General features: G+C 32.5%; 1 protein-coding gene across 1 annotated transcript; it reads left to right on the top strand.

The window, feature by feature from the left end:
• The first annotated feature begins 2,661 nt into the window (after window positions 1–2,661).
• LOC133183061 (WD repeat-containing protein 26-like) lies at window positions 2,662–15,165 on the top strand. The gene is made up of 14 exons (XM_061317991.1): window positions 2,662–3,045; window positions 5,298–5,397; window positions 6,427–6,483; window positions 7,652–7,788; window positions 8,071–8,168; window positions 8,494–8,650; window positions 9,369–9,507; window positions 9,888–10,028; window positions 10,268–10,387; window positions 11,897–12,042; window positions 12,450–12,528; window positions 13,637–13,766; window positions 14,367–14,534; window positions 14,974–15,165. The coding sequence occupies exons 1-14, from the start codon at window positions 2,855–2,857 to the stop codon at window positions 15,009–15,011; spliced, it is 1,701 nt and encodes a 566-aa protein (XP_061173975.1). The 5' UTR covers window positions 2,662–2,854; the 3' UTR covers window positions 15,012–15,165.
• Window positions 15,166–15,582: the final 417 nt, after the last annotated feature.

Consider the following 15,582-nt stretch of genomic DNA (forward strand, 5'->3'; position numbering starts at 1 on the left):
AAATGTATTTGCAACAGAAGTCCAACTCATTTGCAACAACATGTAGCTATATTTGTGATTGAGCTCTCTGATTCTGTTACTATCCCACAATGAGTGACTGATTCCTGACAGCAAAAATTCATAACTCTTAGTTTAAATCTTGCCTCTGTTTCTTTCATCCAAATTGATTGTTGGTTTTCTTTTTATTTATTTATATATTTTTTGGTGTATGCTGCTGGGTTAGTTGGTGTATAAAAATGAAAACCAACTATTTCCTGAAAACTTGAATAATCAAACTTAATTTCACATTAGGAATTACACATCATAAAACTTGTATTGAGCAAAATAGTTTTATCTTATCTTAATAAATATTTTTTATTGTATTCCCAAAATTGGTTAACAAACAAGTTATGAATTATGATTACACTGCAATTTCTTTTCTTTTTCTATTCTATTCTTAAAAGGAAAGGCCAGTGGCATTGATGAATACATCATGTCTTTGAAATATAAAAGATTTCCTTTTTTTGGAGGGGGATCTAGCAACATTCACCTATTACAAATTTGGTGTATAATAAAGTTTATGTATAAACCATAGAGTCAGCAGCAAAATTGATCTCCTTCAACTATTTATGAAGATGGTTAAGAAAAAAAAAAACTTTTTTGTGTTGATAAAAAATGGATGTTTTCCCCTTCCCTAATTATAGATTTAAAACATCATACATGAACTGAACAACATGACCTTAATTGATCTTTCAAAAAATTTCAAATTGACCTTGAATCAAATTAAAGACACCTTTCCATCATAACCAATTGCAACAACATAGTCAAGTTGAATTAATGTATATCAAGGGTTTACAATTTGCTGTAACATAATGTCACTTTTTTTTTTTTTTGCCCACACCAGCTCAACTATGAACTCCAAAGTTTTTTGATAGAGAAGTCACTTTTCTAAGTCAGTTTTCTTCATAAGCATGACTCTCTTTTCCATTTAAGGAGGGGTCTTAGTTTTTTAACAACTTCCAAGGTCATTTTTTGATTACATAAAAATTTAATGGCTCAGAAAATCTCGAGGGAGGGGGCCCACGCCCTTCTGAAACCCTACCCTCCTAGATCCGCATATGAATAAGAACTTCAATAGGCTGTTGAATACACATATTAATGCATATGAACGCGTATGGAGAACTGGACGAGAAAATAACTTGATTTAGCATATTAATTGGGCATAAATACACACGATATGCACATGTACTTGTATATAGATATGTCAGATTGCACGCCGAATCAAAACCTAGCCGGACCCGTAGTACGCGGGAGGGGGGGGGCTTCCTCGTTATCATAATGTATTTTATGCCCAATATGAGACATGGAACCCCCCCCCCTCCCGGCCTGCTTTATGAAATGTGACTTTAAAGTTTATGTCCTTTTTTGGCAAAGATTTTTTACGCTTTTTGTCAATTATTTTTCTGCCTCCCCCCTTTCCCCTGTAAGGACCCCCCCCCCCCCCCACAAACAGAAAGCTGCAACATGATCTATAAAATGCATGTATATACTTATATCCATATTGTTGCCTCAAACTCGTCGGAATTTCAAATCATGCAAGAGTATTTGCACGTGATATTAGATCGGTATCACGAACCTTACAAGCAACAGAGGATCATGTAAGGATGCGCACAGAATACTAGTATTTCATGTCTATTAAAACCTAATTTTGATACCTTACACGGTATATATATACTGACGCTGAGCTACAGGTATTTGGTGGATATTCGTCAAGTTTCAGACTTGTTCCGACATGACTGTAAATTGACTTGGAATATTAAGGAAGCTTCTTCAATTCGCAATTTTTCCGATTTGTAATAACAAATAATACTTATCAATTTGTAAGCAATATGATATTTGAACAAATTATCGATTTGTAATAACAAATTATCAAATTGTTAATTTGTTATTTTAAAAAAAATCGATAATTGGTTATAATGCATTATTAAATTTATAATTACAAATAACTTATTTATATTTTTTTTCAACATTGATAATTTGTAATAAAAAATTAAGAAAAGGCGCGGCCCTTAAAAGTCGACGTACAATATGTATAAAATATGTTATTTTGAATTTTAAGGTCCACCAGAGACATTAATTAATGCCATTTCTACTTCCACTTTCATAAATATGGCTTTTTGATTAGAAAATCAGTCGTTATCATTATACATAATATACATTAAACTTATAATATACATGTATATCAGTATATATAACTGTTGCATGCTCTGGATGAGTGGATGTATCAAGATGTCTTCCGCTGCAGGTAGGGCTCTTCCACGAAATAACATAAAATATTCGCAGAATACGTCTTTCTATGTTGTCTGCTCGGTCAAATTTCCCCCGGTGGTTCCCCTATTTCTGACCCTCCCCTATCCCTTTCACAAAAACAGACACGCCCTAGTACATTGATTGTTTGGGAAATACAAATCCACTCCATGATTAATGCATTTTAATAAATCATATAGTGGTACAATAGTCCAAAGATATATCGAAAATCAATAAGCGACTAAGTTTATATTTAGTTGCACAATGTTAAAATATTTCACGTTTTTTCCAGGTCTTTAATTTTCCCGCAATGTAACTTCACGTATTTGGCTAAATCTCCCACAATTCTCATCCTGTGACGTCATCTAGCAAAACAAATTTGGTAACTGCAGTCAGAGAGAGAGGATACCACTTGTCGGATTTCGCTCGCCAAGGACCAAACGGATGACTTTACTGGACAGTTTTCCCTATAAAGCGAAGCTGAGCAATACTGGCATCGTCGTCAGAATCAGAAGACGGTGGAACTTCGCCCCCACCGCGTAAAAAGCAGCGAGTCTTGGCCTCTATCATGCAATCGAATGGCTGTCCCCAACACAATGGAGAGTCGAGCATTGCGACGTCGTCTCAACAAAATGGCTCTTGTCCCTCGTTTGCAAATGGCGATTTTCATACCAAGTCCTCTCCACGAAAGCCCATGTCACAAACTGACCAAGATATTGTGCGGTTGATCGTCCAGCATTTGAGAGGACTGGGTTTGAAGTAAGAGTCTCCGAATCAAAACAAAGCGATTGTTTTGATTCGTATGAACAAAAAATAAAATGGTTTCTTTTTTTATCATTATGAAACAATCGTTTTAACTAAATGTTCTTACTTTGCTGTACATTTATTCCTATGATACAGTCAGCATTACGCAATATTTTAACTTGTAATGCATCCTGGGGCTCCCAAGGGTGAATGTGTCAAATCAGCTGATATTGATTGATGGCGCTTTCTGCCATCCTTAAAAGAAAGAAATTTAGGAACTAACCTTTTTTAATAGAATGCAATATATTTATAAAAAATTCTGTTAGTAAATATATTGTGATTATCATTACTATTTTGACACTAAATGTAAACAAAGAAACAGCTTTATCAATTTGCCACATGTCATGGTGACAATGTGAAACACAATGCCATTTCTTTCAAAGGTGTATATTTTAACCCAAAATATGTGAAGTCCTATTTGTTTACATTTACATATAGAGAGGATATGGGAAAAAAATGATTTATTTGTAACAGGTATATCTATTTTTAAATTAGAACTTCCTTTGTAAGTTGGAGGAAATACATGCAGATTATCTCCCCTCAACATAAAAAAAAAAAGATAAACATATTCAGTAATTAAATCATATTAGTCTATGGGTTTTACTATTTTGAGACAATATTATGAGATTGCATATCATAAAGCAAAATTTGTTCTGGATAACTGGAAATGTGTGTGCTTTTGGACATTCATTTCTCTACAGACCCAGAAAAATTCACTGCACGCATATTTGAAATTGAAATGAAACATTGTTAGTGAGAATATGGCAGGAGCACATTTCATTAGACGTGTTTGTATCCCAACTGTCAGTTGTGCAGTTTCATGTACATGTGGTGGTGCTAGAGGTTGCACTTGACTACCTCTTTAAAGTAACTGTGTTGAGATACTTGCCTTTAATTACTCGTATCATGTAACATAGTACTGACAGGCATACTTGATAAGAGCATTTGTAATTGTTTCTCAATTTTGTGATACAAGATTCTTCCACTCGTTATTTTTGTGTCTTTGGTTCATGGTTGAATACTTTGAAGATTTTATTCCATGGAACATCATGTAGCTTGATAAACATACCATAGCAACCGTGTCAGAATGTTGACTCCTGTTCATCTATAATCTTGACATCATTGATTTCTTGATTGAAATACATACCCATATCGATACTCGTTAAAGAGCAAGAGCCACTTAGGGCCTTTTTTGGCCCTGTGAATTTCTGAAAATTCAAAACTGTATAGTTTTAGTCAACAAGGCAATAAATAATACTTGATCTCTTGGTGAATGAATATCTACTGAAAATGACGTAATTTTCTTTCTAGTGAAAGCATTATGACGTCATGAATTGCGTCATTATTCACATATCCTGAATATTTCTTCAAAAATAGCCAAGTTATGATGCTATTTTTCAGTATTTCATATACAGCACAACCTCCGATCCAAAATGTGTAAATATATTGTAAAAGAACTGTTAATGAAGATTATAAAACATATTTTAATTTTTGGATCGAGGGGTGTGCTCATATTTTAATTCTTTGCTGAAGGTTCTCAAAAACACCTGTTTTCTGCGAAATTCAATAACATTGCAATTTCACACAACCTGTTTTTCAATGCCTGGACTCTTCAAAGGAAATTCTGTTGTATAAACTGAAAGCACTAAGTCTCTACTTTATAATAATGTTAAAAATGGTACACGGGGTATTAGTCAATAAATTGGTATATCTACAGGGCCATTTTATGCATAAAGTGAACCTAGCTCTTTGTTTACAATGGTCATGAAAAAACTTAATCATGCCCTTTTTTATGACCGCAGCATTACTTTTTCTCAATTTGAATATATGTCATCACATTTTCTGAATTTGCAAACCTCATTTTTGAAAAAATGGGTGTATTCCAGTGTTAACATTCATAGTACATTTGTGTAGGGTATTATACCTGAAATAATTATACCAAATATTGACATATATTTAAAAAGTGTTTTGATAATATTTACTTCTGAGAAAAGTCAAAAAAAAAAATTTAATTAGTTATATAAAAAAAAATGTATTCTGCAGATAATTTATATTTAGAGTAACATAAATCTTTTGACCACTGAAATTAATGGATCTTATTAATAAATGTGATTTAATAAAATATGACATCACATACCAGTAAATCTTGTATTAATTTTTCATGTTAATCAAAGTGGCACTAAAGTTTTATATTCGTTTTTACACAGTCAAACAGCAGAGCAGCTGATTTCTGAATCAGGATGCATGCTGGAGCACCCTGCTGCAGCCAAACTAAGGTCACATGTCATGGATGGAGAATGGGCAAAGGTAACAAAAATAATTTTATATTAATATTAAAAGTCAGTGATGTGTTACCATAGTTTTTTCCTTCTTCCTCTTTTCCACTTAGCTTTCCAGCTGAAAGAATTTGTAAGATATCTTTATTGAACATCACACAAAATAGATCTTGTGTTTCTGCTTTGAGCATTTTGAACAAGCCAACTTTAGATTAACTCTACCATCCAATAAGTGTTGATCTCACGATTTCTGTTTTTTAGTGATTATGTCAAATTCCTTCATTATGCACAGGGACATCTTAATCTATGGTTGGATAAATTGCAACATATATATATGAACCCTTTTTTTCCAACATTGTAAAGCACTGATACATGCTAATCTTTCTGAGATATAAGTATAATAAAAATATTACAATGTAATTTCCCTTTTTATGACCAGATAAACTGAAATATATTCTTATATATTCTTAAAAACACATAACCTGAGAGTACCTACTAATGAATTTCAGTTACTATCTATCTATGGATCGATTGTAAATTTCAGATGTATACTCCCTCCCATTATATCACGTGTCCTATTGTATTGTGCAAGTTATATTTGGCAATGATGCATGTACAACACCCCCTAGAGACAAGTTATTTTGGGAATCAAAAAAGAAAAGTTTCTCAAGGCTGAGAAATTTTTTTGGAAAGCCAAAGTGACAAAAATACTCTTTTTTATTTTCAAGGAAACAGGCATGATCACAGTAATGATACAATAAAACTCTTCAATTTCAACTAACATGAGACAATCTGATATTGTACGCCTTATTTTTCACAAGTTTTACAGAAAATAGAAAATTATTTTTAATATCTAGCTTGAGGAAGCTGTTTACTATTTAACATAAGAAATATAGCTTAAAAAGTCTATACATTAAAAGGTAGTAGAGAAAACAATGAAGTAGCATGATGCAGTGAGACACCGGGCTACCAGTATAAAAGAGCAAGATCATGATACATGTAGATGTATAGAACACATTTTCTGAGTTCAGAATATTTGAGTATTTCAATTCTTTTCCAGGCTGAACAGGACTTGGAGGAGTTGAAAGGTCTAATAGAAAGTTCACATGGAACCTTGGTAAATCATGCATTTAATATTTGTTTGCTTACACAGAAGTAGAGGGATTATCATTAAATATATAGTTTTATTAAGTGATTTTATTGTGATCCCAATTTCAGTTTCTTAATGATATTCATTTACATTGTGTCTTTGATTACTGTATAGGGGATACATTTCACGGATTGTAATTTTCACATTTTTCTCTCCTTCGACACGATCGCGGTTTGTTGAATTTGGGTAATCGGTATATAATTAAAGTTACCTCCCTTGTCTTTATTCGTATAATCCGTAGCATAGCTAGAACAGCATTAATCAGCGTTCCCTGTATGTATTCATTTCACGAATGACAGGGTAGATTGATATAAAATGATAAGATTTAGTAGTTGATTGACGATTAGTCAAAGCAAGTGCCGCTATTAAAGGTCTTTGACTATAAACGTCGAATGACTTAATTATTTCCTATACATATAAGCTTTTACAATGAGTGCAGCGATGTACACCCCAAGATCTTTCCGAAGGGATAACACATCGCGGCGAAAAAAAAAACACTGGATGATAATAAAGACTTTGGTTATCTAGGTTGACGTAATAATATCCTTCCATATCTACATCAAGTTCGATAGTAATTATTCGAATGATATTTTTTTCAACCAAAATGTTGATAAAAACTAATACGCATGATAATATGCAGGTATCAAATACACGTGGTAACGATATAGTTACGCACGGGTAATTAAAACCCATGACACAAGTGTTTTGACTGATGAAACATGTAGCGTTGGCTATTAAAACAGCTTTTTCACAATAAATTCAGGTTATTAGCTGCTTATTTGAATTAAAGTAAAACGTGATAATTAAAATAATGGAATGACAAGTACTACTCATAATTATTGAATGACCATGTATTGTATGTATATTATATACCTGTCGAAGTCTTTTCTCAGATTTCCAAATAAAACATGGAGGTTATTGAAAACTTATTCACTGTTTCTTGAAATCACGGATTTATTAACACCGTGAATATAGCGAATATTAACACCGCGAGTAATTTTCCACCTATACAGTATATTGTCATTATGCTAGATTCCAAGAAATGCACATGAATGTTCTGCCTTGCTCTATTGTTGCTACGATTTTAAAACTTGTACGGTACTTATCAGATGTTTTTTGTTCTGATTTCTTACAGAAAATGCAATTTCTGATTCTGGAGCAGAAATATTTAGAACTGCTGGAGAATGGGCGGGAAATTGACGCTTTGCATTGTCTGCGATACGAACTTACTCCCCTCAAGTTTAACACAGAGCGTGTACATCAGCTGAGCACGTATGTCAAAGCAGAGTTGGTTTTTTTTTAAAAAAAAAGATGAACACGTATGTCAAAGCAGAGTTTAAAAAAAAAAAAGATGCCTTAATTGTTTATTTGTGTCTAGGAATCAGGCACACTGAAAAACATCTTATCTAATATAATTGTAAATGCAAAGCTGTTGTGCTAACATGGAAAATAATTTCATTTTTATTGGTAAAAGATCTTACATATTTTACATTTTGACATATCATCTGATATTTGCAAAATGGTGTTAACGGTGATATTCTGAACTATGAACAGGTTCATGATGTGCTGTAATGCTGAAGATTTACGGGAAACAGCAGAATGGGATGGCAAAGGAGTAGAATCTCGTACCAAACTGATAGAGAAACTACAGAGTAAGCAAATACTAGTGTACATGTACTTAATGTTATATTCATTGTTAAAGTAGGTGTGCAAGATAGATTACTCTGCAATTATAGATTGTCAGAATAACTATCATTACTTCTGTTGTACAGCTTTGAAGGACAGTCATGATTTTATTTAAAGGTTGTGGTCTCCAAATGAAGGTCAAAATAAAGTTAGAAATTTTGAAATAATGTCTTGGTTATAACTTTGCAACTCTTGCTTACATTTAATTCAATCGTAAGTAATTTGTTGCCTGTGATATATTATTATTAAGAAGATTGTAGGAGAAAACTCATCTCGTGTGAAATATTGTAGCCTTTCTGCCTCCCTCTGTGATGTTGCCTCCCCGCCGACTTGTCACCCTCCTGAATCAGGCAGTAGAACAACAGAAGGAGAAATGTCCATATCACAATACAAAGTCTGACAGCAACCTGGAGGCTGTGTCTCTTCTCATAGATCATCTCTGTAGCAGGTTTGATGGCCTATTTTAACATGATTTGATGAAGTTTTAATGATACTGATTTTAATATAAAGAAGATGATTTTACCTTCTTTGTATCCTCAACTACTGTATTAAAATTTGATATGCACCTACTTGTAGGTCAAGACATACATGTACAGTGTTTGGTGTACATTATTATACTTGTGTACTCCGGAATGAAGATTGAAAATGTTTATATGAAACTATTTACACAAGGTTTAAAAAAAATCTTCATTACCACATTCATATTTTAGATGTCTTCAGATTTGGTCCCTGTTGTCAGTATTGAATTAAAGATTTAGTTTTTCAAGTTTGTGTAATATATATATATATGCAACATAAATATGTATACAAACCAGTAAGATGTTGTAAAAGAAATAGTGTGTAAATAAGCCAGCATAAAATTATTTATATGTTACCAGTCAGTCTAGAACAATTATTTGAGTACTGAAACATAAGGTCATTATGAAAGGAAAATACATGTTGCATTGATCAAACACATACCAGTAATCAAATTTCATTGATCTAACAGTGAGAGTGATTATGTGTATATACACTGGTACATGATTATATGGTAAGCTTAGAAGACAGAGAACTCAAAATATTTTTTGTCTCCTCAAGCATGAATTCCCATTGATCAGATGATATATCTTGATAAAAGATGTATCTTGATTAAACATTTGAATAACACTTGATTACATGTTTTTCAGAGAGCAGTTTCCATCAGTCACTTTACAGACTCTAAATGATCACTGTGATGAAGTCTGGTTCTGCCGGTTCTCACCCGATGGTACCAAACTGGCCACTGGCTCAAAAGACGGCTCCCTCATCATATGGGAGATTGATTTTGTAAGTCATTCATGCACACTGAAGCCATATGTACTAGTACTGTAGATCACCATTAAGCGAGTCATAATTTTCGCAAATTTTGGCTGTTGTTCTATATTATCTTTAGTTATATAAATATATGCGAGAATTCAATTCTCGCGAGCAGGCAACCTTGCGTAATTACTTGGAAATAAAGTTTTTGCGAATAAAAAGTGATTTACAGTATGTTTAGTTGTGTACACTCTCAATACTGACTACTTCAGAAGTGAATCACTGGACATCATATGAAGCAATTTTTTTCTCATTTCATAGGAAAGTCCTTTTATAACAAAGGTTAAAAAAATTCTCTGGAATATTTCATCATATAACATTTTGAATTCTGAAACTACCTCACATTTTAGTCAACGTATGAGTTGAGAAGCAAAAAGACTTTTGAGAACCATGCCTATGGAGTGTCTTATATTGCTTGGAGCCCAGATGGCACACATATTATTGCCTGTGGTCCAGACGATTGTTCTGATCTCTGGTTGTGGAATGTTGAGGTATGATTTGTTGCAAATGTGATTGAATATGTGTCTATATTTAACTTTAGAAATAAACGACAAACTCATTAAATTTTAAGCAAAATTTTCTCCAGAGACTCTTTTGATATTTACTTGTTTATCTTTATCAAATGTGAAACTATTTCCAACCACAAACTTGATGAAAAATTGTTGCCTTGGAAGCAGATTAATTATTAGCTTAACTACTTTAATTCTTAAATGTTGTGCCTTTGTTGTAGACTGGTGATCTGAGAGTCAAGATGAGCCAGTCTCCAGAGGATAGTCTAACTACAGCCTCCTGGCATATAGACAGTAAAAAATTTGTGACGGGGGGAATTAGGGGCCAATTTTATCAGTGTGTAAGTATTATCCTGGCATATAAACAGTAAAAAATTTGTGAGGGGGGGGGCAATTAGGGGCCGATTTTATCAGTGTGTAAGTATTATCCTGGCATTTAGACAGTAAAAAATTTGTGACAGGGGGAATTAGGGGCCAATTTTATCAGTGTGTAAGTATTATCCTGGCATATAGACAGTAAAAAATTTGTGACGGGGGGAATTAGGGACCAATTTTATCAGTGTGTAAATATTATCTCTGTGCATATTGTTGGTAAACCATGCACATGTAATGCTATAACTACTATAATCATTGAAACTTTTGTATGTTAAGTTGTTGCGGTTGAGTTTAATGAGTTATATCAGCATTGCTGTTGTGTGTTGATATATATATATAAACAGATATAAACAGAAAGTTTTTTCTCATGAGCCCAATTTACATAGTACAGGTAATTTCCATATTTACAATTATTGATCTGTATCAGTATAAAGCTTAATTTTTTTCTGCAGTTCACATAAACTTGTGTTGTATTCATTTTACTCAGTACAACTTAACTTGCATCAAAATTAAACGATTTTGAAAAGTTATTTAATAATGTATTGAATAAAACACAAATCCATTTAAACTAGGGATGTCAATGAATAGTTGACTATTCGACTATCAGTTGAATGGACCGACGATCGAATAACGAAACGACATTAGAGTAAATAAATTCAATAAAAGAGTGATAATGAGATGGAATTCTCATCCTAAAATTGATTGAGAAACCGTCTTTCCTCAGACACAGTCGATAAGATAATTTTCCTCATTAAAAACTGCTGACTTTACATGTAGAAAGTACAGTAATTAGAAATGCTTCACTTCCGTGAGAATTATTTGTCAATTAATGTGTTGTTTTTGTAATAAAATTATCTCGCTATACTGTGCTTTCTTTGTAAAATTATTAATTGGATTTGATCTCACACCATGTACCCATTATAGCCATGACATGTTTGGACACTACAATAATTATTATAAGATAAATATTCTTTTACATATTTTAGAGACATTTTGATAGTTGGTACAAAAGTATATTCAAATATTATATTTAACATTTTCACAGATACCAAGTGTGCCCACCATCATTTAATAAGCTGTAAAAAGTATATCATACTGTCATTTTTATGTTTCCTAAAAAACCAACTTTACAGACCGATTTATGAACATGATGGATGGGCAAATCATACATTTTGGAGAAATTTGCGTTCTATATTTAGTAAATATAAACACGTTTTAGGTCCATGTGAACATCTGTGTGTAACATTTGATGTTCTTTTTTCAATAAATTTAAGAAAAGCGGATTTGGGGGTTAAATGTGTCATGTACCAGTGAAGTTTGAAAAAAAAAATTAGTTCATGAAAAAGTTTCGAATATATTCAACTATCGTTCGAATAATGCAATCGAATATTCGACTGTAGAAAATAAATATTTTGACATCGCTAATTTAAACACATCTGTAGAAATTGCTATTGATATATTCCTGTTTGTTTCAGGATCTTGATGGTAACGTGTTGGATTCCTGGGAAGGTGTCCGCGTACAATGTATTGCCTGCCAGAATGATGGGAAAACAGTTCTCGCTGCTGACACCCATCATCGTGTCAGGGGATATAACTTTGATGAACTTGCAGACTTCAATGTGTAAGATGATGTCAGAAGTTTCAAACTCAAGATAAAATTACTGTACAAGAATTAAATCTTAATTTTATAAATAAAAATAAGAATGAATACACCGTATTTTTCAAACATAGTTACATGTAAACTCTTTTACACTTTAGGAAAGTTAATCTTTACTTATTTTTAAATGATGATGTAATTTAATTGATTTTCAAAGTTAGAATTTATGGACTTGTATATTGAGTGTGTGTCTATTACACACTTAGTTTTAATTTGAAAATAAACATTTGATAGACAAATTATGTGACATGAATACTTTGCTCCTTCCTAGAGATTTAAATTGATTATTTTCTTTTGTCTCTTTATTACTGGGATATTCAGAGATTAAAGTTGCATTTCTTAATAAAAAAAGAACCTGTTTTTCTTTGCAGAATACAAGAAGATCATCCAGTCATGTCTTTCACTTTAAATGATACAGGCAGATTAATATTACTCAATGTAGCTACTCAGGTATGTACAAGAAAATATTTTCTTATATTTTGTCTGATATTTCATATAGTAATTATTGCAAGAATCTTAAGATTTGATGATTGAAGAGTAAAACCTAACTGTTGCATTAAAGTACAGTACATGTATATTTTGCCTGTCTAGAGAAGTAATAGGCATACATGTATTATTATAAAGAGTTCATTCGAGAAATAGATGCAAATATTGTTTTATTTGTTTTGTTTTGAACATATTTTATTGACAATCAAAAGGATCAGAAACAAGTTCTATCAACTTACTAGTTCCTCTCCTTAATATAACACAAAATAATAATTGTCATGCAAAAAATATCAAAAACTTAAACAAATAAAATAGTTACATATATTAACAAGCTAATTAAACCTACAGGATTCATTTATGAACTTGTGAACAGCAGCAAAAATGCCAGTGTTCAACTCTAATGATAAATTTTCATTGCCCCAGAGAAGTAGGTGTACATCTATGATGTCTAAATCAAGTCGAAAAAGATAGTCAAAAAGATTATTTCTAGCTTTAGGATATTTTCTACAAATAAAGGAAAAAATGGTAAGCATCTTCTTGTTTACCACATGAGCAATAAGGATTGTCAATGATACTGCATTTATTTAAATCTAGGTTCAGTACACAGTTGTGCCTTGATTTAGTATGGATTATATTTGTAATGGGTTTACCAAATAAAAAATAAGAAGGTGCTTTTGAGGCACGTTTAGTGCTTCCATTATTTAAGTCCTGTTTAATCAGGCAACTTTTTCCTGAGACTTTTTGAAGTTATTCAAACCTGCTCTATGTCTCTGTAATACTCCAACCATGAGTCTTGCACTATTTAAACAAAAACAACCATTTGTTCAGTTTTCCTCTCTGTGTGAGTTGGATGCATTAATGTAAATGTTTTAATGATCATAAGGGGAGACTATATAGTTTAGATTAAAATGCACTGTGAGATATTCAATTAGTTATATGCTATGTGTATTAACGTTCAAATTGTGAATTGTTTTAATTTTTCTGATCATAATTGAGATTGATTTGGTATGGGACTTAGCTTTGCTGCAAAATCTTATTACAATACACTTAGATGTCTGCTCCATTATTTCAGGGAATTCATTTATGGGACTTGCATGATAGGTGCTTAGTAAGGAAATTTCAAGGGGTTACACAGGGATTTTACACTATACATTCATGTTTTGGAGGACTAAATCAAGACTTCATCGCCAGCGGAAGTGAAGGTGAGTACTAGTAAAGTTATAAGAGAAAAATCAGAAATTTATTGTGTATTGGGATGTAGTCCATGGAGTACAGTAAAATCAATGTTAATATATTTTATTTAGACAACAGGTAGACATGGTACATAATTATTGCCTGAGAATATTAACCTTTCAGTTATGATTTAAACCACTGACCATTATGTTGTGGAACTTCTTGGTTCACTTTGCCAAATGTTTTAACAAGTGAAAATAATTAACTGAAAAAGTGAGAAATGTTGAAAATGGACCAACACATACAGTTGAATTTCGGTATCTCGAACACTGATATCTCAAAGACCATGGATATGTCGAAGTCATCTGGAAGTCCCAACCCCTTATTCTTGAAGTATTTTACCCTGGATCTCTCAAATCCTTGGATATCTCAAAGTTTTTTCTCCATTCAATTGAGTTCAAGATAACGAGGTTTGACTGCAGTTTTATTTGAAAGTTTGTTTTCTTTCTGAAGTCCAAGATGTTCCATCTTTAAGGGAGAACTAGTGATTTATCATACTACATGTAGATTGAGGTTGCATAAAAAAAAATCAACTTTAAATTAATGTGTATTGTTAAACATTTTTTCAGATCACAAAGTTTATGTGTGGCATCTAAGAAAAGAGGAGCCAATTGCAGTCCTGGAGGGACATTCTAGGACTGTTAACTGTGTTCACTGGAATCCCAAGCTACCAGGCATGCTGGCCAGTGCCTCAGATGATGGTACGGTCAGGATATGGGGGCCTGCAGAACGATTAGGTAAGGACATATAGATTTGTACCCTGAATCATCCTGTCTAGAAGTGATATTTGATATAGGGTTTTTGATTAGACTCAATTGCCTGTCTGACCTCTGGTTTAATATCAAAAATCAAATATACTTGTTTTACATTTCCATAACTGTTTCGTAAAATAATTGTAATGCGACATCATAAATACAATTTCCATTTACATGTATATACTTGGATCAACTTGCATATTTTGGACATATTCAGTTATTAATTTGAACTTTTTATGAAAGGAATATCAGAGGCTGACAAATAGATTTATGAGGCTTTTGTCCTACCATAAAATGCACTCACCCATGGGTGGTGGGCAATGATATTTGTTCAGCCCCAGAATATTATTTCATTATAACTTAAAATCTGACAGAAGTGGACTGTTTTTGTTGTAAGTGGTAAAGTTTGATTTTCCTGTAGGAAATGGATGTGAGTCAGGCAGGAGTACCCCTGTATAACAATGACTGGTGTATAAGGATTCCAATACTACTCCAGGATCTCACTGCCATAATGTGTTGATGGAACCTTGGTTGTGGACAAAAAATCTTGCAAGTCCAGGATCAATTACAGGAAAGCAAAGACAAGAGAAATCCAGTTTTACACAGACTGGGTCATTTAGAAAAGGACCTTACTGAATGGCTTAAAGATTGCTGACAATAAGTCAGGATGTGCTGATTAAAAAACAAGCAAACTTGAAGAAAAATATTTTTGTTGGTAGTTCTAATTTGAGGAAAACAGACAGAAAAGTTAGTTCATAAGTTACAGTGATTTTTTTTTTTTTTTTTTTTTTGGTTTTCCTTTGTAAAGGGCCATTTTTTTCATAAATTGCAAGTAAAAAAGTGTTATTCAAACATGTGAGTTCTTGAAAATCATTAATCAAGGTGATGTTTATTTTAACAGCTGGATTTAGTGTAATATTTGTAGGAAAGTTTTTTTTTTCTTTTGTAATCACCAACAAAAAGATCTGCTTCATTATTACTGAACAACAAAGATCCTGTAAGGTTTCCATTGTTACATGTCTTATTCATT

This window comes from Saccostrea echinata, unplaced genomic scaffold (assembly GCF_033153115.1).
Source record: "Saccostrea echinata isolate AGI-Se365-2 ecotype Australia unplaced genomic scaffold, CSIRO_AGI_Sech_v1 ptg000009l, whole genome shotgun sequence".
NCBI classification, from domain to species: Eukaryota; Metazoa; Mollusca; class Bivalvia; order Ostreida; family Ostreidae; genus Saccostrea; species Saccostrea echinata.

What these genes read in the sequence shown, in the direction of transcription:
- LOC133183061 (XM_061317991.1), top strand. Translation starts at nt 2,855, where the DNA reads ATGCAATCGAATGGCTGTCCCCAACACAATGGAGAGTCGAGCATTGCG. An exon ending in ACTGATAGAGAAACTACAGA is followed by an intron (nt 8,169 to 8,493) that starts GTAAGCAAATAC and finishes GAAATATTGTAG; the next exon opens with CCTTTCTGCCTCCCTCTGTG. An exon ending in TCATATGGGAGATTGATTTT is followed by an intron (nt 9,508 to 9,887) that starts GTAAGTCATTCA and finishes CTCACATTTTAG; the next exon opens with TCAACGTATGAGTTGAGAAG.